The 21957-nt window shown below is 42.4% G+C and overlaps 1 protein-coding gene and 1 long non-coding RNA gene across 2 annotated transcripts in view; one reads left to right on the top strand and one right to left on the bottom strand.

The window, feature by feature from the left end:
• Positions 1-2759, bottom strand: part of LOC121685264 — a 20214-nt gene extending 17455 nt beyond the window's left edge. The window contains exon 1 of the long non-coding RNA XR_006023307.1: positions 2749-2759. This is a non-coding gene — a long non-coding RNA (uncharacterized LOC121685264). The remainder of the gene's footprint in view (positions 1-2748) is intronic.
• col17a1b (collagen, type XVII, alpha 1b) overlaps positions 1-21957 on the top strand; it is a 29979-nt gene extending 8022 nt beyond the window's left edge. Inside the window, exons 10-56 of the mRNA XM_042065699.1 lie at positions 731-904; positions 1186-1287; positions 1591-1668; positions 1932-2084; positions 2654-2749; positions 3094-3138; positions 3556-3699; positions 4132-4401; positions 5038-5088; positions 5824-5850; positions 6019-6045; positions 6615-6677; positions 6807-6911; positions 7189-7251; positions 7532-7567; positions 8506-8550; positions 8699-8734; positions 8858-8893; positions 9120-9182; positions 9752-9787; positions 9874-9945; positions 10035-10061; positions 10165-10200; positions 10403-10438; positions 10860-10940; positions 12117-12152; positions 12351-12443; positions 12530-12610; positions 12980-13039; positions 13137-13199; positions 13409-13468; positions 13783-13809; positions 14101-14151; positions 15005-15082; positions 15791-15838; positions 16169-16294; positions 16532-16666; positions 17152-17250; positions 17427-17582; positions 17840-17935; positions 18151-18303; positions 18513-18650; positions 18945-19142; positions 19802-19966; positions 20066-20146; positions 20584-20637; positions 20828-21957. Of these exons, the coding sequence (XP_041921633.1) occupies positions 731-904; positions 1186-1287; positions 1591-1668; positions 1932-2084; positions 2654-2749; positions 3094-3138; positions 3556-3699; positions 4132-4401; positions 5038-5088; positions 5824-5850; positions 6019-6045; positions 6615-6677; positions 6807-6911; positions 7189-7251; positions 7532-7567; positions 8506-8550; positions 8699-8734; positions 8858-8893; positions 9120-9182; positions 9752-9787; positions 9874-9945; positions 10035-10061; positions 10165-10200; positions 10403-10438; positions 10860-10940; positions 12117-12152; positions 12351-12443; positions 12530-12610; positions 12980-13039; positions 13137-13199; positions 13409-13468; positions 13783-13809; positions 14101-14151; positions 15005-15082; positions 15791-15838; positions 16169-16294; positions 16532-16666; positions 17152-17250; positions 17427-17582; positions 17840-17935; positions 18151-18303; positions 18513-18650; positions 18945-19142; positions 19802-19966; positions 20066-20146; positions 20584-20637; positions 20828-20871 (3944 nt within the window). The 3' untranslated portion in view covers positions 20872-21957. The remainder of the gene's footprint in view (positions 1-730; positions 905-1185; positions 1288-1590; positions 1669-1931; positions 2085-2653; positions 2750-3093; positions 3139-3555; positions 3700-4131; positions 4402-5037; positions 5089-5823; positions 5851-6018; positions 6046-6614; positions 6678-6806; positions 6912-7188; positions 7252-7531; positions 7568-8505; positions 8551-8698; positions 8735-8857; positions 8894-9119; positions 9183-9751; positions 9788-9873; positions 9946-10034; positions 10062-10164; positions 10201-10402; positions 10439-10859; positions 10941-12116; positions 12153-12350; positions 12444-12529; positions 12611-12979; positions 13040-13136; positions 13200-13408; positions 13469-13782; positions 13810-14100; positions 14152-15004; positions 15083-15790; positions 15839-16168; positions 16295-16531; positions 16667-17151; positions 17251-17426; positions 17583-17839; positions 17936-18150; positions 18304-18512; positions 18651-18944; positions 19143-19801; positions 19967-20065; positions 20147-20583; positions 20638-20827) is intronic.

Here is a 21957-nt window from a genome sequence, read left to right as displayed (position 1 = left end):
GTCGATAAGTAAAGGGAACCTCCCCAACTCAGAGCAGCAGGCCAAGTTGGATGATGTTCTATGTACACCCAAGACATCTTTACATATTTGCAGGTGGACTAACTCAGTTGGGCCCTTATCCCACTTTTTATAATCAAGCCCGTACAGGGGTCCCCAAATCTCACTGCCATACAGAGCAATAGGCTTGATAATGGAGTCCATAATCTTGAGCCAGAATTTAGTTGGTGGATTGAATTTATAAAGCTGTTTTTTAGGACATATTAAGAAGTTTAAGAAATATGTCCTTCGTGCTTTGTCAGCCAGGTTTTTTGATGCCAGATTAAACCTTCCTGATGATGTTATTGTAAGCCCTAAATAGTTATAAAATTATTATAAGCATATCTGACTTTTGCATAAAATGTTCTTATTATCCAAGAAGGTAAGTATTTTTGTTTTCAGTATATTACAGAAAATGTTACCAAGAATACTTGTGACACAGATCCCACGATAGTTATTTGGGTTCATTTTATGAATGTATCTCTCTCTCTCTCTCTCTCACACACACACACACACACACACACACACACACACACACACACACACACACACACACACACACACATACAATCTCTCTCTCTCACACACATACACACACACACACACACACACACACAAACACACAGACACACACACACACACACACACACACACTTAGCTAGCTCACTGTTTTTCACGTGTCTCTCTGTTTCAGTGTCTGGGCAGTATGACTCTGCCATGTTAGACGCTGCCCTTACCTCCTACGCCTGGACAAGCTCCACGCTCCCATCAGGAGCCTCACTCAGCCCCACCTATGGTTACCAGGGAAACAACAATCTGTCATCCGGGACATCACTGGTCAATACCACCTCACCATCCTCCCTGTCAGGTCAGCAATTACTCTCTGGGTTAAGAGAGAGTTAATTATATGTAAAATAAGTCAAGTGAAATCTTTACACTTTACAGCTTTCAAAATAACTTTACTTATCTTACCATGTATTTAGAATTTAGAAATACTTTATATAGTTTGCATCCTTACATTCCTCACACCATCTGAAATGTTTGAATTAGTGCTAGTGCATGTTTTACTTACACAAAACATGTGGAAATCTCTCTCTCTCTCTCTCTCTCTCTCTCTCTCTCTCTCTCTCTCTCTCTCTCTTTGTGCAGTGTATGGATTCCAGAATAACTTGGTGTCAACAGCACCAAGCAGTGTACTCACTTCCAATGGGGTGAACACATTCTCTTCCAATGGGGTGAACACACATGCAGGTACATGTCTTTTAGCAGCTGTAGTACATATAATATGACACTAGGGGAGCCTTGAACTCATAAACTGAAAGCAGTAGGCTATTTTAGGCAGTTTTTTTTTTTAATGAATGCATTCATTATACAATTTAATATTTGATTATTGTTTCTTACTACATTCATATTATATATTAAGCATATTAAAAAACAAGAATTCTCATAATTCTATACTGTATGTTCATAAACGTCATTGTGGGTTTCTGTAAAGCTTTCACACCCTTACTGAGAAATGGTTGAAGCAGTGTTTGTACTTTTGGGCCCCATCAGGATATGGTGTCCAGAAGAATGTGTCCCAGGTAATGAACAGCATAGGAGTGGTCAGCACAGGGGTGTCCACCTCCACAGGTAATCACCATGCCATGACCTTTGACCCTCACATGCAGGCTTGATGTGCATGACTCAAGCCTTCCATCAGTGGTAGAACTCCAGGACCTTTGGCAGTGTATGTAATTTCAGTTATTTTTTTGTGACTGATGGCTTCCATTTTAAAACATTGAAATTATTTTCACTGTGTGTGTGTGTGTGTGTGTGTGTGTGTGTGTGTGTGTGTGTGTGTGTGTGTGTGTGTGTGTGTGTGTGTGTGTGTGTGCATATGCATATGCACGCAGCTGTGTCCACATCCAGGTCCCTCGGTGATGATGTGCCCCGGAAATATGTCCTGCTGGAGAAGGAGAATGTTCCTGTGAAGAGGGACACGGAGGTCCTCATCCTGACCAAGGACAGCGGGAAACAGTTCAGCAGTGGGATTGGAGTGAGGACGGGTAAGAACAACACAGCCACTCCGAGGAATCCAAACACAACATGAGTTCTGTTGCTGTGTAGTGAAAGTACAAAAAATTATTCGATATAGCCCAAATAATGTCATTTGTGAAAGTACAAAGAACTATTCGATATAGCCCAAATAATGTCATTTGTGAAAGTACAAAGTATTATTCGATAGACCCCAAATAATGTAATTTGATTGTAACTCCCTCTTTTAAGATTGACCAAACAAGTTGTGTGTCATAGATGTGTCACAGTCAAGTGGTATTCTGTCAGTAGACTTAATAATCGATAATATGGATAATACTATACATGTGGTTTGTTGGCAGGTGTTGTAGTGTTACTGTAGATGCATACGGAGATGCATATGACTATATGCTGTCATTATGTCTGTATGACCTTATGACCTTATGACCTTATGACGTAATCCTATGATGGAAAGTTTGTTTTACCCTCATTTTCACCTTGTTCTCTTTGAACGAGGCTACATGAGGAAGACACACAGATCAATGTGCATGCCGTCATGTTGTTAAGTCTTCAGAGATGGTGTTCTCCGTTTCCTCTGCAGGCTCGTTCTCTGACGACTCTCTGAAGAAAGAAAAAGTGATCTCTGGCAGTTACTCACAGGCTGCTCCTGTCCAATCCACCTCTGCAAACACCTACTGTGAGCACACCTTCTGTTCCCCTACCTGCAGCTTAGCACCAGACACAGCCATCAGGACTGTCTCAGATACATACCGTCTATTATAGGATTATTTAATGCGTTAGAGGAATCATTATTAGCATTATTATCCAGGTTAAGAGCAGTCGTCTAGCTGGATTCTTTCATTGCTTATTTGTTAATAAACTAAATAAAATATGATGTAATAATATAATATGATATTATACAACAAAATATATCTGTTTGTCTGTCAGATATAGCATACTGATTGACTAACTGGAAGATTGATTAGATTGGAAGATTGACTGACATATTGATTCACTAACTGAATGACTCACCTTTTTCAGATGGATCATCAGCAGTGGCGACCAAAGACAAAGCTACTTACGCAGGTAGAGTGTGCTGGGTCACTACAAAAGGAACATTACAGTGAAGGAATATATAACTGTGTTGGGTTTTAAACACCTGAAACAAGTGTGGGGTATTTAAATATTCAGTATATCTTTTCTGTATACTTTGTATTTCATAGTCTGGACAAGTGGACATCAGCATTAGTGCTAGACTGCATTACCATATAAAGATGTTTGACCTTTTCCTATGGAATTTATAACTTTAACTTCCAAACAGTGTACACCACAGAGTGTTCCCTCTATCTTGGTTGGAAATTGTGTGTCTGTGTGTATTTATTCTGTGCTACCGCTTATCTGTCGTGTTTTGTGTGTGTGTGTGTGTGTGTGTGTGTGTGTGTGTGTGTGTGTGCGTGTGTGTGTGTGCATGCGTGTGTGCGTGTGTGTGTGTTCATCCATCAGAGATCCAGAAGGAGGAGGAGTATAGGGGAGGCGGGGGCTGCTGTGGCTGTCTGCCCGGCTGCTGCTCCTGGTGGAAGTGGCTGCTGGGACTTCTGCTGGGCCTGCTGCTGCTGCTGGGCCTGCTGTTTGGACTCATCGCACTGGGTGAGTCACACACAGACATGCAGGACATACACATATGACTCAAACAAGCATGCACATTAACCCACACTCAGCACACGCAGACACAAAAGTAGGGTACAGCTCATAAACTGTACTGTAACTACGTACATATATGTATGAACTATCACAGCATATAAAGACACACACACGCACACTCACACATACTTGAGCATGTAAGCGAACACACACACACACACACACACACACACACACACACACACACACACACACACACACACACTTGAACATGTAGGCGAACACACACACACAACACACCCCATCACCCCATTAATACAATACACTCCCAAAGATGGACTTGTGCGCACACATAACCCTGGGCCCTGGGGTATGACTTGTTAGTGAGAGCATTAATGTGACCCCCCCCCCCCCCCCCCCCCCCCCCCCTCGCCCCAGCGGAGGACGTGAGGAAGCTGAGGGCTCGTGTGGATGCTCTGGAAGGTGCCTCCGGTGCCACGGCTGCCCGCATCAGCCGCCTGACTGCCAGTAACGAGGTGCACCACACACTACACCCTCAGCCAGGCATCTACACGGACACCAGCGGGACCCTCAGCCGGGCCGACAACACTCTGAACCTGGGGGCAGCACTTCCCATGGACAACACAGCTCTGCAGAGGACTATACAACAGCTACTGAGATCAGAGCTACAATCTGAGTCTGTTCAAGGTAAACACACACACACACATACACACACATACACACCTACTACTACTACAGAAGAACTACACAACAGTCATAATGGAAAGTCACATATTTCCGCCCATGCCCTATTTCTGCCCTTTTACGTGTATGTGCCACTTAATATTCATTTCTAGACAAACCAAGATGGCGGATTCCTAAAGAAACGCAAGCACCCACACCATAAATGTATCTAAATTAGCTATGTACCAAAAATGACATTTTACCATGACTCGAAGAACTGTAAACAGTGTTGTAAGGCTGCATGTACAAATCCGCTTGGAGCTCCAGTGGAATTTTGATTTTGCGATGAGAATTCTCAGTCTAACCGTTGATGTGCCGAGTTAGTTGGCGGAAATAGGCACCCACCAGCCCAGCACCAAACTCTGAGCATGGTAAACAAAATAGGATTTTGAAGGCAGTAAATGCTCCCGTTAAGAACCAAACGAGATTTTGTTCAAATCTACACACCTATGGCTATTGGAAAATGTAAGGTTAATTTATGAAATGTTATTTTGAAGTATTAAAAACATCTTTATTTTAGAATTTTCAAACGAAAGGGGCGAAAATTGGTGCTTTTACGATAATCATGTACTAAGTACTGAAATCTTTTTGTTTCTTCAGCGACCCTAGCTTCCTCAGTTAGAACAGAGAGAGGACCGCCAGGGCCTAAAGGTAAGACCACCACCAACTCCACACTAACAGCCCTGTAATGACCATTCTAAAACGGATAGTTCCGGTCCTTGATTGTGATTGGCCGAATCACGTTCGATGCCATTGTAAAATCCAAACAAACATATACCTTGACCACATTCCGTTCTATATTACTGCGCTACCATAACTTGATACAAAAGTTAAAGTAGCTGCCCCGAGTTCTATATTACTGCGCTACCATAACTTGATACAAAAGTTAAAGTAGTGGCCCCGAGAGACTGTAGGTTACACTGACTCTCCGCTAGCACGTTGTGCCTAAAACCCCCCTTAGCTGTTGTAGAATCAGTGTAACCTACGGCCTCTCGGGGCTTATTGCTTAAGTACAACTCCACACCACTCACAGCCCTATAATGACCACCACCAACTCCACACCACTCACAGCCCTATAATGACCAGTACAACTCCACACCACACTCGCAACACTATAATGACCACCACCAACTCCACACCACACTCACAGCCCTGTAATGACCACCACCAACTCCACACCACTCACAGCCCTATAATGACCAGTACAACTCCACACCACTCACAGCCCTATAATGACCAGTACAACTCCACACCACTCACAGCCCTATAATGACCAGTACACCCTATGTGTGAACTCTACTGTATTGGAGTACTGTGCTACTTTTTGCACTCTAAACATGAGAATTCATACAGTATGTTAATTTATGTCTCCTTGTTTTATATCAGGTGACACAGGAGCTCCTGGACATAAAGGTTTGAACACACACACACACACACACACACACAAACACAGAGAGAGAGAGAGAGAGACATCTACATGACCATACTGAAATGCAAAAATGTGGTCCAGTTAGATTAAATGCATGAACACCTGATAATGCACTTCAGTAACAGTCTTAATCTTTTTGTTTCAATACACAGGTGACACAGGTTTCCCTGGTTTACCAGGTAAGCACAATTATGTTTATACATAAAGCAGACTAGTTTTCTCTGATGCAACAAAGGGTCTATATACATGCAATATGTTGCATTGACTAGCTGTAGGGTAGGAAGCTGAATAACTTCATAGTCCACAGTCCAAATCAACTGTGGCAGGATGATATCACCACATTTATCCATCCTTAGCTCCTCTCTGTCATTCATGTATCCAGAGTTTGTCCTTAGAATGTGGAAGCTACTGGACACATATACGGTAGTATATTAACTTAGTTGAGACTAACAATTAAGGTTGACTGATAGGCTGACATTGCAGGATAGGTTCATTTGCTTGCTGATTTTACGGTAGAGAGTCTCTATCGCTTCTTGAGGCACAAGGTAGTATTACAAGAGAGGACAGGCCACAGCTTGCTGTGACCTTTCTAACTTTGGTAGGTATGTTCAGACAGTAGCTGCCTTGACATTAGGTCATGTTATTTCTATATAATTCTATTCATATTTGTATTTATTTAAGGTTTTAGACTACATAAACTATACTGATGCTACTCCTGTCAGTGTGACCTTTGACCTTTCCCCTCTAGGTTCTCCTGGCGTTATGGGACCACCAGGACACGAGGGGCCAAAAGGACAGAAAGGAAGTGCTGGTATGGGGAGTTTCCTCTACACTGGCACACAGGACATCTGGCTCTTTACAGTGTTGCAGTCTTGATCTTTACAGGCACCCATTTAAAGTAATTTAGGGCTGAAACCAATCTCCTTGCTTTCCCCTCCAGGGGATCATGGTCAAGAGGGACCCCAGGGGCTGCGCGGACGAGAAGGGACAGCAGGACCTCGTGGGGAACCTGGACCTCCAGGGTTTGGCACCAAGGGTGAACGAGGTCCAGTGTGCTCTTCAGTGTATTTACAGATGACATACAGGAGTTCATAATGAGGGCTCATCTTCATATGCTGCTCAGTCTTACCCTTTCTGCTGTTAGTGCATGTTGTGTGTGATGTCTGTATGCTACTGAGACCTTGAATTTCCCCTTGGGGATCAATACAGTATCTATCTATCTATCTATCTATCTATCTATCTATCTATCTATCTATCTATCTAAAGCCCCACATTCTGGTGAGGTATAGATGATTGGCATTAACATGGTTTTGTCTCTACAGGGTCTCCTGGTGATGCTGGACCTCCCGGTCTTCCAGGATCGGTTGGTTCTCCTGGACCCAAAGGTGAGATATGCCTCGAAAGCCCAGATCTGAATGACATGACATAAGTGATACTTGCTACTAGTGATGACTCATTTGCCATATGCACAGTGTGTAGCATCAATGTGTTTCTTGAATTGCCCCTTGGGGATCAATAAAGTATCTATCTATCTAGCAGAAAGTTACTAAACCTATAGTGTGGTGTTGTCTCTGTACATGAGGTGCACTACATAGTTTTTGTCATCAACTAATTAAAAGACAGTGCTACATGTACTGTAGTACTTACTGATTCTCTCTTTTCCAGGTGAAACTGGAGCACATGGCCTTGCTGGACCTCCAGGTAAGTCCCTTTTCAGCCTCTCACAGTTCCTCAGAGGAACTCTCCTTTCTGTAGACCCTGCTGAGTGACAGGAGGAGAAATGACACATGGATGGCATGTCATTAAAGGAGAATTCCGGTGTGATATTGACCTAAAGTGTGTTGAAACATGATACCGAGTGTGAACGCATGTCTCATAGCTCACCTCGGATTGTCCCCTGCACTCAGAAATCTGGCGCTAGTTAGCCAATGCTACCAACACAGTGTTTCGTTGTGGTGCCTCGGGCATCGGCCTAGCCATGCAAATAAATCACTGTTTTACACCATTTACGAGGCTCAAAGTAGCTCCATACTTCATTGGTAGACTTCCGAGGGCCTTGACATTTAAAACGAGACATGGAGAACTTTGAAAAAGCACTGGTAGTTTATTTACAAGACGATTTATACAGACAGTACCTTAAGGAATTTTACCGTTCGACGCCATCTTGAATTTAGTCACGATAAGTCGAGCGACGAGTACGAACGAACAGGTATGATAAGGGATCAGATTCCAAAAATAATTCAGTGAAAATGCATGGATTCAGTTGCTTCCAGTAGCAGCAACTGGAATCCATGCATTTTTACGGAATTATTTTTGGAATCTTGAAAATTTGGTTCTATGTCTCGTTTTAAATGTCAAGGCCTTCGGAAGTCTACCAATGAAGTATGGAGCTACTTTGAGCCTCGCAAATGGTGTAAAACAGTGATTTATTTGCATGGCTAGGCCGATGCCCGAGGCACCACAACAAAACACTGTGTTGGTAGCATTGGCTAACTAGCGCCAGATTTCTGAGTGCAGGGGACAAGCCGAGGTGAGCTATGAGACATACGTTCACACTCGGTATCATGTTTTAACACACTTCAAAATCACACCGGAATTATCCTTTAACACCACTCTTACCTCCTTACCCTGTGATCCAGGAAGCCCTGGTTTCCGTGGTGACCCTGGTTCTGCTGGACAAAAAGGTATGGACATGACCATTATTGCATCTTTCAGACACTTCAATATCAAGTCACTAACCCAGCCACCCACTTAGCCCTCCATTACAGGTGACACATGTGTGGTACAAATGTAGGAAGTTCAGTTGTACCTACTTGTTCTTTTGACCTACAGGTGACAGAGGACCTGCTGGATCACAGGGAATTAAAGGTGGGAGAATCAATTTGCCTCATGTTCTCTAGAGGAGTCTTTGGGACTCATAACTATTCAAATAATTTCTGTTAATAATTAATCAGTTGATATAATGTCATTGCACATTTCGTGTTTACACAGGTGACCATGGCGACAAGGGTGAAGAGGGCAGACAAGGTGGGTATGCTATAACAATATAGCATAATTTGTTATTCCACATATACTGTACATACATTTGTCTATATATATAGTATGAATGTACAAATGCTATGCAGTCTTTCTGTTTAGTTTCCAATTTGTATCCAGTCTGTAAAACCGGTATTGGTTTTGGAACGATGTAATGATACTGTACTGATTTCCCCTGACCGGGTTCTCCTGCGGGTTCTTTTCTGGTTCTTTTCAGGTTCCCCAGGAAGCCCAGGCAAACAAGGACCCACTGGAGAGAAAGGAGTCAAGGGATCTGCAGGTAAGAGGTGGTGTGTGTGTGTGTGTGTGTGTGTGTGTGTGTGTGTGTGTGTGTGTGTGTGTGTGTGTGTTGAGTGTGTTTGAGTATGAGGGAGAGAGAGAGAGGGAAAGAGAGAGAGAGAGAGAGAGAGAGAGAGAGAGAAAGAGAGAGAGAGAGAAATCAGTAACCTGATCATCATGAATTTAGTTCATTATACCTGTGGGCGCCATCAACAGAACCATCAGTCTGCGAGGCTCTTAGACTCTAAAGAGCATGACGAAAGGTTAAATGCAATTGCTGTTTGGTGACTCAGAGAGATGCCACTATCCATCTGCCAGCCTGCAATCAAGCAGCCAATACTTGCAGACAACATGACTATTTTTACTGCTACTATTTTTACTCTTAACCCATTAAGAGATGAGTTCTCTGTTCTTGTGTCACTCACATTATAATGCATAATGATGTGGTCAGTATAAATTAGTAATAATTTCTTTGATTCTGGATAATGTCTCTATGAAGTTGGTGTGTACCGGTAATTTAGCTTCTTCCCTCAAATCTTCTCATCCTATTGTTTCCATCCTGTGTGACAGGACCCCAAGGAATTGATGGTGAAAAAGGAACCAGAGGTAAATTATTATTTCATATGATTATTAATAATACAGCATTCAAATGAGACCAAGAGGAATCATGGTTATGAATTTTTGATGTCCAGGTGACCAAGGACCAATCGGACCACCTGGAATCAGAGGTCCCTCTGGGCCCCCAGGAGACACAGGAGCCCCAGGTAGGTCCTGCTATCTGGTCAGTGACAATGCACCATTAAGCCAAGAGGATACTGGTACAGATGTCATAATAATTTACCTGTGCTTTTAGGAACACCAGGCCTGCAAGGATCACCAGGTATAGTCTACATATTTGTATTAGAAACATATTAGATCTTAGAGCTGAATTAGTTTTTAACAGTTTTCCTGATAAAATTCCTCGTTTGATATTCTAATTTTAGGAATTCCAGGAAACCCAGGACAACCAGGAGCGAAAGGTAATATTTGATATGTTGTCAATATCCTTTTTACTGCTAAATTTAGGTTTACGAGACTGTATATTATCACATTCTGTTTTTTTTTTTGCATTTTATACAATGTCCCAACTTTTTCTGATTTGGGGTTGTATTTGGAATAAAAAATGCCATGTAATATGTATAACTACATTTAACAAAACATGGGCCTGAATCTGTTACACAGGTGCAACAGGAGCACCTGGACAAGTCATCAATGCAGGTGAGTTTTCTAGTCTAAATTGTTCAATAAATATAATAGACCTCATGGACAGAGGGCTCTTTGGGCAGGTCATTTATTTCTGATGGAGCGTCAGCTGTGTTGTAATGGCATCTTCTGTTATATTCTGCTCCTTACATGTTCACAGTAGGGCAACTCTTTCTACAACTTTAACATTGCCTAAATAATTCTACATCGTAATGTGCTGATTCACTAGGTGTAACACCCAACCGGGTTTGTTTAAACACGAATTACATTAACAACAGCGGCGGCTACAACACACCTGGCTCCACCGGAAATAAATGAGCTGTCTAAAGAGCCTTTGCATACGGTCCATTGAGTCATATCACCAGAGCTGTTTAAACAATGGAGCTATTTTATTTCATGTCTTAATTCCATGTCTGTTTCCATGGTGATTTTTCAGCTGGCTCCAGCTCAGTGGCCGTTCCTGGGCCACCTGGCCCCTCTGGATCTCCCGGACCTGCCGGACCCCCAGGCGTATCAGGTGAGTCATACAGCTGGGGCCTGGGCGCAGGGCAGACTGCTCATAGACATGAATCATGTTGCTTTAAGAGTTGAGGGAGCAGGTGGGCAAGCCCTAGAAAGTGTATTTTCTCTTCCTGTGTACTTAACAAATACAGTAAATACAGTAGGTGATATCAATCTAAAACCAAAATCAAAGATTTATTTGGAAACACCTTGTATAAGTCAGAAAACTACAAGCATTGTGAAAAATCTGCTTTCTGCAATAGATTAGCACAAGGGACATAATTATTTTGTGCACTTTACACAGGTGTTTTCAAGGTGCTTTCAAGCACCTAGATTATGAATGCAGACTGCATGGTGCTTGGTTAATACACCTGTGGAAAGGGACCTGGTGAAACCCATGAATAGAGTCATATTAATTAGAATCAGATGGTTCATAGAATGATTGGAATTATGTGGCAGGACAGTTGAGAGAGTCAGAACCTTTGCTATGATTGGGCGTGGCTTCAGCACAGTAAGCGGATCTGGCCACAGCATTTGAGAGCACTGTGTGTACTGGTCATTTTTCATGATTTTGTATATACTGTATGGGATCTTGGAGGGGGGTACAGTATATACATTTATTCAATTAAATACATTCATTATATAATATAATATAATATAATATAATATAATATAATATAATATAATAATATTATATTATATTATATTATAATATAATATAATATAATATAATATAATATAATATAATATAATATAATATAATATAATATAATAGCCTACTCCCACCATAATTCTCGTTTGAAAAAATAATGTAGATGTAAGTGGAGTGTGGGCCATTTGTCGGCCATTTTTAAAAATGACCGCCGTGGCCCCCAGACACAAGGCATCTATCAAATGATACTTTTATCAAACTGATCTTTTTTTTTGTGCCTTTTTTTGGCACACAGTTCTTCTGATTGTTTTCCAAGAAACTATAGTGTCTCAGCTTTCCAAAGAGGACAAGCATTTGATTATAGAGCAAACTAAGTGGGAACGGTGGCCTCAGAAGCAAGCGCTGTGCTTGAAATTGGTATTGAGAACGAAGCGGGTACTGGCCCACTATAATAGAATGTAGGAACTTGGAATGGCTAATCTGTAATAACAGAGATTTGTGTTAATAAGGTGCAATAACACAGTTGTTCTGTGTGTTCAGGTCCCATTGGACCTGCTGGGCTTCCAGGACAGCAAGGTGAGTGTCTTGTGTTTCTGAACCATCAGAGTTTTTGGAGCCCTTTTAGGTTTAATCTATTCCTCTAGATTTTATTGACTTCTCTTCCATTCAGTTCTACCTGATTTTGTGAGGCCAGTAAGAGATTGCAAGGATCTGTGTTAGGCTACTTGTGCATGGTTGTGTTGTTTTGACCTCGATTTTTTGTATTTTGCACAGGACCTAAAGGAGACAGGGGTGACAAGGGAGATCAAGGAGAACCTGGCATCACAATCAAGACCACAGAAACCGTTCGTGCTACCCAGGCAGAAAGTATGTAATTCTCTCCTTTGTAATTGCTACATTTAGACAGGCTGAAATTTGTTTTGGGCTAAATATCAGTGTATGTGTAATTTCAGGGCAGTTTGGTGCAGCTGGATCTCAAAGCCTCCCTGGCCCTCCGGGACCTCCTGGTCCGCCAGGCCAACCTGGCCGTACAGGTGAGATGACCACAGCCACCACAAGGCCCCCGCTAATATTTCACAACATGCATTGCAAACACATCAACTGCACCCATCACTTGTTAAAATTACTTAATGACTGAATATACAGTACTGTACATCAAGTATTATTGTGTCAGGGAAAATTAAGTTTTGGTTTATATTGTTATTGCACAGCTGTGGTGTAGTCTAGTTAGCTGTGGTGGGTATACTGTGATCAACCCCAAATGTAAATACCTATCCTTTCCTATTTTAAGTGGGTATACTGCGTAGTCCTGCGTATCACATAGACTGCACCACTGATGCACAGGATATGCTGTTATTGTCAGTGATGTCACTCATGATCCAAACTGTTTGTTTGTTTCTCAGGAGACTCCAGACCAGGACCGCCAGGCCCAGTTGGTCCACAAGGGGAGCCTGGGCCACCAGGTAAATATAACCCATTTCAAAACAACTCTTACCACAGCACAAAGCCTCCATTGATAATGCCTGCTCAAACCCATGTGTTTCTGATCTCCTGTTTTAGGCTATGGAAGACCCGGCCCAAGGGGAGAGAAGGGAGAGCCAGGCAGCTTCGTGCCCAACTCAGGTTGGCATCTCTTCCCAAACAAAACATTGTCCAACAGCTGGGTTCACTCTGGAGCAGCCCCATGCAGCCTCTGTGCACAGCCTCTATGGGCCACACATACTGCCCTATTCTCACAACATTAGTGGTAACTAGTGAGGCAGGGCCAGTTGTTTGGTGCTCATGCCTGCAGACACAGATTGTGAGTGTCAAATTTGCTGATTTTCATTCAGGCACGTTTTTCGCTGGACCTCCTGGACCCCCAGGACCTGCAGGGCCCAAAGGATCTCCAGGTGGGTCCCTCAAAGAGTCCATCATAATAACAATACAGTTACAAAGTCACTATTTTCTGATTAAACAGGACACCAGCACCTAGATTGATTTAATAATAGGAGAGGGTATATCCTCTTGTATTTCCACTTTTGAATTGATGTTACCCTCTGGTGAAAACATTCAGGCTAAGGACATGGCCAGTAGCTGCTACTGAGGGCTTATTGTGCTTTGGTAAAACTTCTGCTTACTATCAGCTATCAGGCCTGTGCTATGCAAAGAAAATCTGTCCTTATCTGGCATGCCATTTTGTTTGACTATGTTTTCAATCTCATAGGACCGCAAGGGCTCAGGGGATACCAAGGTAACAGACTTTACTCCTAGAGTTCACCATACACTATCTATTCATCTATTCAAAATGTAATTTAGGAGGTGCATAACACAACATGGTACAATACAATATGTTATGACACATTAATGAACATGAATACACTAGATGCAATTTGAATGTGACATGATTTGATATGACTACAATATAACATGATACCATATAATGCTATGGAATGTACAGTATTAAAAGTAATAGACCACACAGCTTGTTATTGTAGACACTATGTTAAGTCTCTGATCCTGATGTGTATGTTGAATTTCACAGGAGAGGCTGGCCAGCCTGGATTACCAGGGAGACCTGGAGATGCAGTCAGATGTAAGCAGTGTTTACACTTTTTTATACAGTATGTTGGGGAAGGGTGCACTGTGCACTGTGCATATCAGCATCACAGGCCCCTCACAGTTCTAGTACCAGCTGATGACAAAAAAATATTTCAGTACAAAAATAGCAATGGTTGTTTTACCATTGCTAGAAAATAAGCAAACTTGCATGGATTACTTAAACCATGATACAAATTCTGCTGCTCTGATACTCATTTTTAAACCACAAATGTTCAATGCTGAGAGTTTGAGCTAGCCAGTTTAGTTAGCTTAATATAGCAGTTAGCTAGTTTGCAAGATTTGATGCAGCTGTTGCTAACTATTCTGTGTTCATGTTAAAAAGCATTTAGTAGAAATTGAAAAGCTATTGAAGATTTCCATTTATCTTTCTTAGCTTGACTGACAGACTAGAGGGGGTTGATCTACAAGGTGGCTTGTAGGGACAGTAAAAAGTTGTTACACTTGTTAGTGAAAGCTATTAGACTTAATGGTTGGAGAGAAGATGAGTTCAAGTCTGATGAGATTTCTGCATTCCTGATGACACAGAGAAGTGCATGTGCTGGGTGTAAGCCAAACAATGGCATTTCAACTCAATTTTACTTTATAGTCTATTGATCTACAGGCTCATGGATGTGTAATCATCAATGATGATTCAAAGTTACAATTTTGGCCAGACACAAAATATTGCCAAATTGAATGCAGCAGGGTTAGGGTTGGGCAAGTGTAGGGGTTTTAGTTTTCAAATGTTGGATGCACCAGTTCGACTTGTGTCTTGTACATCTCCTGGTTTTCACACGTATGTAGAGATGACTCCCCCACAGCTGACAACTCTCTTTTGGTCCTCTCAGCCTCAGACTATGGAACATTGCAAGGACCCCCAGGACCCCCCGGACCTCCAGGGACACCAGGACGGGAGGGACGCAAAGGTTGGCATGACCTACTAAGTATAAGTATAAGTATATACAGTATACTCTTTTGATCCCGTGAGGGAAATTTGGTCTCTGCATTTATCCCAATCCGTGAATTAGTGAAACACACTCAGCACACAGTGAACACACAGTGAGGTGAAGCACACACTAATCCCGGCGCAGTGAGCTGCCTGCATCAACAGCGGCGCTCGGGGAGCAGTGAGGGGTTAGGTGCCTTGCTCAAGGGCACTTCAGCCGTGCCTACTGGTCGGGATTCGAACCGGCAACCCTCCGGTTACAGGTCCGAAGTGCTAACCAGTAGGCCACGGCTGCCACAACTACTACTCACATTTAACATAAAAGACAGCAGAGTGGAAACACAACAAGCACAGCACAGCAACTTATGGGTGTTCTAAAAAGGCTGCAGTCAATATGTGACAACAGTGGTGATGATGGTAGAGACCGCTATGCTAATGTACCTGAAGGTGATTGACAGATCAGAATGGCAAGGGTGAAGACTGTGGTGACTGATATGGTCGTGCCAGTGATGACAGTGATCTTTTGGTAGAACAGAGGATGTTGGTGCAGATGTTGGTACTGATGTGGGTATTGGGCAAGAGGGTGGTAGAGATGGCGATGGACATTATAAAGATGATAAAGGTGAGTGTATTGATAAGAATGACCTTCAAACAAATAACTGACAAATTAATACTCTGGCTTTCTCAGGGGATCCAGGATCCCCAGGTGCTCCAGGCTCTCCAGGATACTCCAGAGGTGAGTTTCATGACACCTTAACGTCTTATCCAACATTTGCTAAGGGGGCTTTACAGAAAAAAGTTCATGAGACTGTGTCTTTTTAAAATGTAAAAATGCCATACTGAATTGCATAGCGTCATTAACAAATGAATGTTTTTGATTGCAAGATTAAAGCATTTTTGCAGTGGTCATGTGTAGTCATGCAGTTTTATTTAGCCGTGAGCTAGCCATCTCAACAGTAAAGACTGGAGATGTTAACTAGTCTTAAGGTCAATGGTTTTACATTGTTGGATAGCTTTGCCATTTTGAGTGCTGTCTCATACTGTATGTGTGTCTTTTTGTCCTCAGGTTCTGGGGCCTCTCAGGGACTTCCTGGTCCACCCGGGCCACCCGGAACGCCGGGATCGCCTGGACACTCTGGGGGCTCACACTCTGCGTCCGAATTCCGTCGCTACATCTCCGACTACTTCCAAAGTAAGACTGGACTGCTAGTCATCTTAGTTTGCCCTCAGTGTATGACCTTTTTATTGTGGTACCCTACACATGTTATTCCTCAATGACCTCAGCATCAGCAACAGTATTAATGGATATCTATTACGTATAGGCAGGTGTACATGCATGTTCATGTATGTATGTGGGTTTATGTGATTGATTTTGTGTTTGAACACGGTCTGTATGCTGAATACCCACCATGCTGCTGTGTGTCTATAGGTGACAGTGCGAGGCAACAGCTCAGTGGGATGCGGGGACCCCCTGGTCCCCCCGGCTCGCCTGGCTCTCCTGGGCCTGCAGGAAGCTCTATGTCCATTGACGATATGGCAACTCGTGTCATTGCCTACATTCAGCGTAAGTAAAGCAACGCTAATATGGAACTATTAAGCTATTTGTACAGGGTGAATTACAGGTCCTTGACAAAACAGTGTACAAGCCAAAGCACAAGAGAAGGTAACTGGGTGTGTGTGTGTGTTTATTTTGAAATAAATCAGTGTGGCATTACATTTCCAACGATATCAACTAGGCTACACACAGATGAATAATGTGTTGGGTTGGGAAACATTTATGGTGACTAAGCTGTTCAGAATGCTTACATTGTTTCATGTGTTATATAATTTTATTCTTTAAAATTCAACTGCTATTTCAAGAAATACCGGTAAGCATTTTACAATTTGCAAGTTTGAATACAGCGGTTTGTACAATACACAATTCCACTCAACATATCATGTGTTCTAAATGTGCACGATACATAATGCTATGTTCCAGGGCTTTAAATGAAATGTTTTTGTAGCCTGAGGTGTGCGGTAGTACCGATTCAGTTGTAAATGTGGCTTCAGGTTCAGGCGTTGTTGGAGCCCAAGGTCCTCCTGGCCCCCCTGGGATCCCTGGAACATCCGGCTCCATTTCTGTGTCTGACATCATCACACTGCTACAGAGTGAGTTACGTTGTCATATGGGGAACAATGTGATGCAGTGTGGATAGCTGTACACTTGTATTTACATATCCTGTAGTCTGTATGTTAATCGAGTCGATTATTCATCTGTATTTTTTTCTGCTGTAAAACCGATTGTTTTCCTGATTGGTTGGTTTGTAAATTGATTGATTGATCAGGGGATGATGTGAGGCGCTATGTCATGGGCCCACCTGGTCCTCCTGGAACACCTGGGGTACCTGGCACTCCTGGCACACCTGGTACTGGGGGCGGAGCATCCAGAGCAAATTATAACACCCAGGAAGTGGCTGAATATGTCATCAGGGTTATCAAAGGTGAGACTTTACCCAATTAAAACCCCTTCTGAAACTGAAACTCCTTCGCCAAAAAGGGCCATCTCCTCAAGTAATAATTTATATTTGATTAAAATATTTTTATTTCATAGCAAACAAGCAAATAAAAAATGTGGGGAATTTTTGAAAATGTACTTACTAACATCCTACTGAACATCATGGTAATTCCACAGCAACATTTGCTCTTATGTCCATCTACAATAAACTGGGTAGTGAACTTGCCTGTGTTGTGTTCCCAGAGCGCGGTTTAACTCAGGGCAGACCCGGAGCTCCCGGACCTCCAGGAACGCCTGGATTACCTGGAACCATTGGTGACATCACTTCCCTGCTGGAGCGTAAGAGCCTGTTTCTCTACCTGGGAAAAGTCTGTCTCTAGCTGTGATGCATTGGTCTAAAATCAATGTTAAATTTTGACAATGTTCAGCTCTTTTATTGGACCCATCATGTATCTATTGGTTTGTCTTTTTTATTATAATTTTGTCTTTTCACAAATCACACAAACACAATAACACACTTCTATCACTCTCCTGCTTGTCTTCCCTCCATGTAGGTTCTGGGTATCGTGGGACAGCTGGTCCTCCAGGTCCACCTGGGCCTCCAGGTATCCCAGGGCCTCAAGGTCCAGCTGGGCCCGCAGGAAGATCCACACAAGTCAGTGGAGGTTCTGGCTACAGACTGGAGGACATCCAGGTCTACTTACAGAGTGAGTCCGTGTCTGTGTCTGTCTTTAGTTAAAAAGAAGAGAATGGAAAATGAGTCTGTCATGCCCACCTCACCAAGCTAACATTGAACCTTTACTGGTGCAGGGGATGCCTTCCTTGTGCTGCATGTATATGTTTGGCAAGACTATTGAAATGATTAATTGAAATGAATAGATATAACTGTGCTTGTTTATTTCCCATCTCCAAACAGACTCGGGCTTCAGTGGACGCCCTGGTCCTCCAGGCCCACCTGGACCTCAGGGACCCCCAGGTGCATGGCAATCAGGGGGATATGGAGACAGGGAGTCCAGACAGTACATCCGCTCTGAGCTTCAGGAGTATCTGCGGAGTGAGTGCTTATTACATATAATGATGACTTTCTCTAGAACATATAATGATGACACGCTACTTCTATGTTCTTTCAGAATATGTGATTATTACCAACTCAAAAGGCCAAATCAATTTGCCACCACTTGCCATTTGTGGCAATCTTCTACCTTTAGAGATGCTTCTAAGAATCTTTATAAACTGAGCCAGCCATGCACACATCCAAGACACGCAGACAGCTCAACAAAAGGCACACACTGACACTCACTAACAGGCCAAATGGGTGCATTCCCCCCCCCCCCCCCCCCCCCCTTAGGTGGTGAAGGGCAGCGCTATGTATCCAGCCGCCCAGGACCCCCAGGTCCTCAGGGTCCCGCTGGCCCTAAGGGAGACCGCGGAGAGCCTGGACAGCAGTACTACTATGGCAATGACCAGACTCGTGGCCCGAGCGGCGCTGTGTCAGACACCATAGACTACTCCAGCATGGCACTAAGGGTCACTGACTACATCAAGAGTGAGTCCATTGTCACCACTGGCACAAATATATGGTGTGGTTGTCACTTTGGATTCAATAGGGGCAAACATTACATTACTGTACCTAAATTCCATTGTAACACTATTAAGTAGTGAAGTTTATTTTTAGCCTTTTTTTTTCTAAATTTCATTGTAACACTTTTAAACAGTGAAGTTTATTTTTTGCATGTTCAGTTACGATAAGTAATAGCACATTGGCACATTGAATTCATATGCATTTGGGATTATGGGGAAATGAGCTGTTCCATTATAATAACTAGGTTGTACTTAATGTTTTAAGTGATTTCCTGAAAATGTTAACACAAAAAGTCACTTGCATTCATTCATTTTCAATTTTATTAAAATTCACAGTACTAGGTATGTATTCAGCAGTTTTGTTTCTTTGGAATCATTGCCATCAGTCAGTCTATTTTTATGTGTAGTTAACACTAGGGCAGCCATGGCCTACTGGTTAGGGATGCCCACTGCTCCAGGTGTTTGTGTGTGCTAGCTACTCACTATGTGTTAACTGCTCCAAGTGTGTGAGTGTGTGTGTGTGTGTGTTTGTGTTCACTAACCACAGATGGGTCAAATGCAGATGAAGACTTTCCCTCGGGATGAATAATAGTACTATCTCTATCTGTCTCACTTGTCTTACAGACCAGGGCTTACTCCAGAGTGCTATAGATGAGGAATATACCCGTGGAAACTCTAGAACTGCCAATGGTCCTCCAGGGCCACCCGGACCACCAGGACCACCTGGATATAGCCGTGTCTTCACACAATATGGCAACACCACAGCAGACCTCATGGATTTCTTCAGAAGTAATTATTCATGGGGCTACTGAAACTGGAATCAAATGACTATGTTTTGTTGTGTTACACTGATGGTAGCATCGCTAACACTGCTGTGACCTTTTCCAGAATATGGCACCATCCCTGGCCCCCGAGGAAGCCCAGGGCTGAAGGGAGATAGGGGTTACCCTGGACCTAAAGGAGACAGAGGTATGGCACTCAGGAAGTCGGGCACCACAAACCACCTGTGTTCAGTTTTCTTATATGTGACAATGCCACAGTCTGATTAGGAAACACAAAATCTTCTAAAAGTTCCTTAGTATTAGTATCAGTATCCAACAAACTTGCTTCATGAACACGAACATCATAATTCACAATGATAACTGACTGATGCTTACTGACACAGTCCTAGATTTTAAACCTGGTGGTGAATATCCTGGAAAGCTAAGTTGTACTAAGTTGTAGTAGAAACTGGCAAAAAACCTTTGTAATGTTGATTTATGGTAAGTTACATTATGTTGTAATTTGAAATGCTATGCTATATTTTGAGCTGTTTGATAATGAAGACATAATACGTCATTTGAACAGACTGTAGTTGTGTGTGTGTAGTCTGACAGTGATTGCAATGATGTTCTCTTTCTTTACAGGTCAGCCAGGCCTACCAGGGTCTCCGGGATCCCAAGGAGCCAGGGGAGAGAGAGGTATGTTTAGTTATCTAAAATTTAGATTGTAAACTATGCAAAAATAAACATGCCATTCAAACAAATTGTGCCATCAGCTATAACTGGGCAAAATAACAATCCAATTCAAGGGCCCCCCCCCCCATTCCTTGTGGCTCATTACTCACATTTGATTTGCCTTTTTACTCATGAAACATTTTTGTTCCTGCAGGCGGGGTGACGTTGACACGACGGAGGAGGCATACAGGAGCTTAAGATGCTTCAACCTCGGTTCGAGGACGTCTTTATTTTGCCACGCCGCTAAAGTCCTCTACAGAGAGCACAACACAAGCGCATTCAAAAGCTTTGGGGACCAGCTACTTTAGGCCTTAGGTAACACGCTATGCTGAGATGCCAGTCAGGGTGCCAACATCAGGTTGTGAGCAGGTAGCATTTGGATTTACGTTAGAAATTAGGAGTAGCTAAATATACAGGAATTTTCTCTTCTCAGATGTAGTCAAATTATCAACTTGAAATGTGGACAAATTTGGTGTCAAAATAATGCTTTAAGGAAGTCGTCTTTGGTTGCTTCTTTGAGGTTAATAACATCCAGGAAGTGCTAGTGGCCAAACACTTCTATTATACTTCAGGAAATGATGTCAAACGAGTGTGTGATTTCAACATGTGGTCTGCATTAAGATGTCCCCAAAGCTAGGGGAGCAGGATTACCATGGCAACAACACATCATCAGCAGGGTAAAACTAAGCCTTCTGAAGTTTACACATGCCCCTTTAGACTACATCTGAGGTAAGAGAAATTCTAGGGTACATTTTCTTGTAGAGTATTCATTACAAGCATTTTCCCTTAAAAATCCTTTTTTTTTTTGCTTTGAAAAGATAAGTTGTGTTTTTGTGGATGGCACTTATGAATGTGTTAAGTGAGAAAAAGGGCTAATGTAGTAATATTTTACCACTATGTTCATATCTATTTTTATACCGTTTGATATAAAATGTTTTTCTTTATAAAGGGTACTGCGATTGAAGTGAGTTTTTGCACTGCCAAAAATTAAGACTTTTGTAAAAAAAAAAAGACAAGAAAATGAACTTAAGAATTAGCCTAAGTGTGTTGAACAGTTAAATCTACATAAACATCTCAAAATAAATAAGCAACACACACGACCCACACATACAGTTGCAGAGCAGGTGATCATCCCTCTTCAGATGTAACCTACTTCACTCTGGTGTTCATTGTCCACGGTTAGTAACCTTTGGAATGCAGCTTTACAATTAACATCTTCTCTTTTTGTAATGAAAGGTAGGCTAGTTTTTCATCATGTTAACTTAATAAAATGTTAAAACCATA

The sequence above is a fragment of the Alosa sapidissima genome, chromosome 16, assembly GCF_018492685.1.
Source record: "Alosa sapidissima isolate fAloSap1 chromosome 16, fAloSap1.pri, whole genome shotgun sequence".
In the NCBI taxonomy this organism is placed as follows: Eukaryota; Metazoa; Chordata; class Actinopteri; order Clupeiformes; family Clupeidae; genus Alosa; species Alosa sapidissima.
Note: the sequence above shows the minus strand (reverse complement) of the source record. Positions and strands in the feature narration are given on the sequence as shown.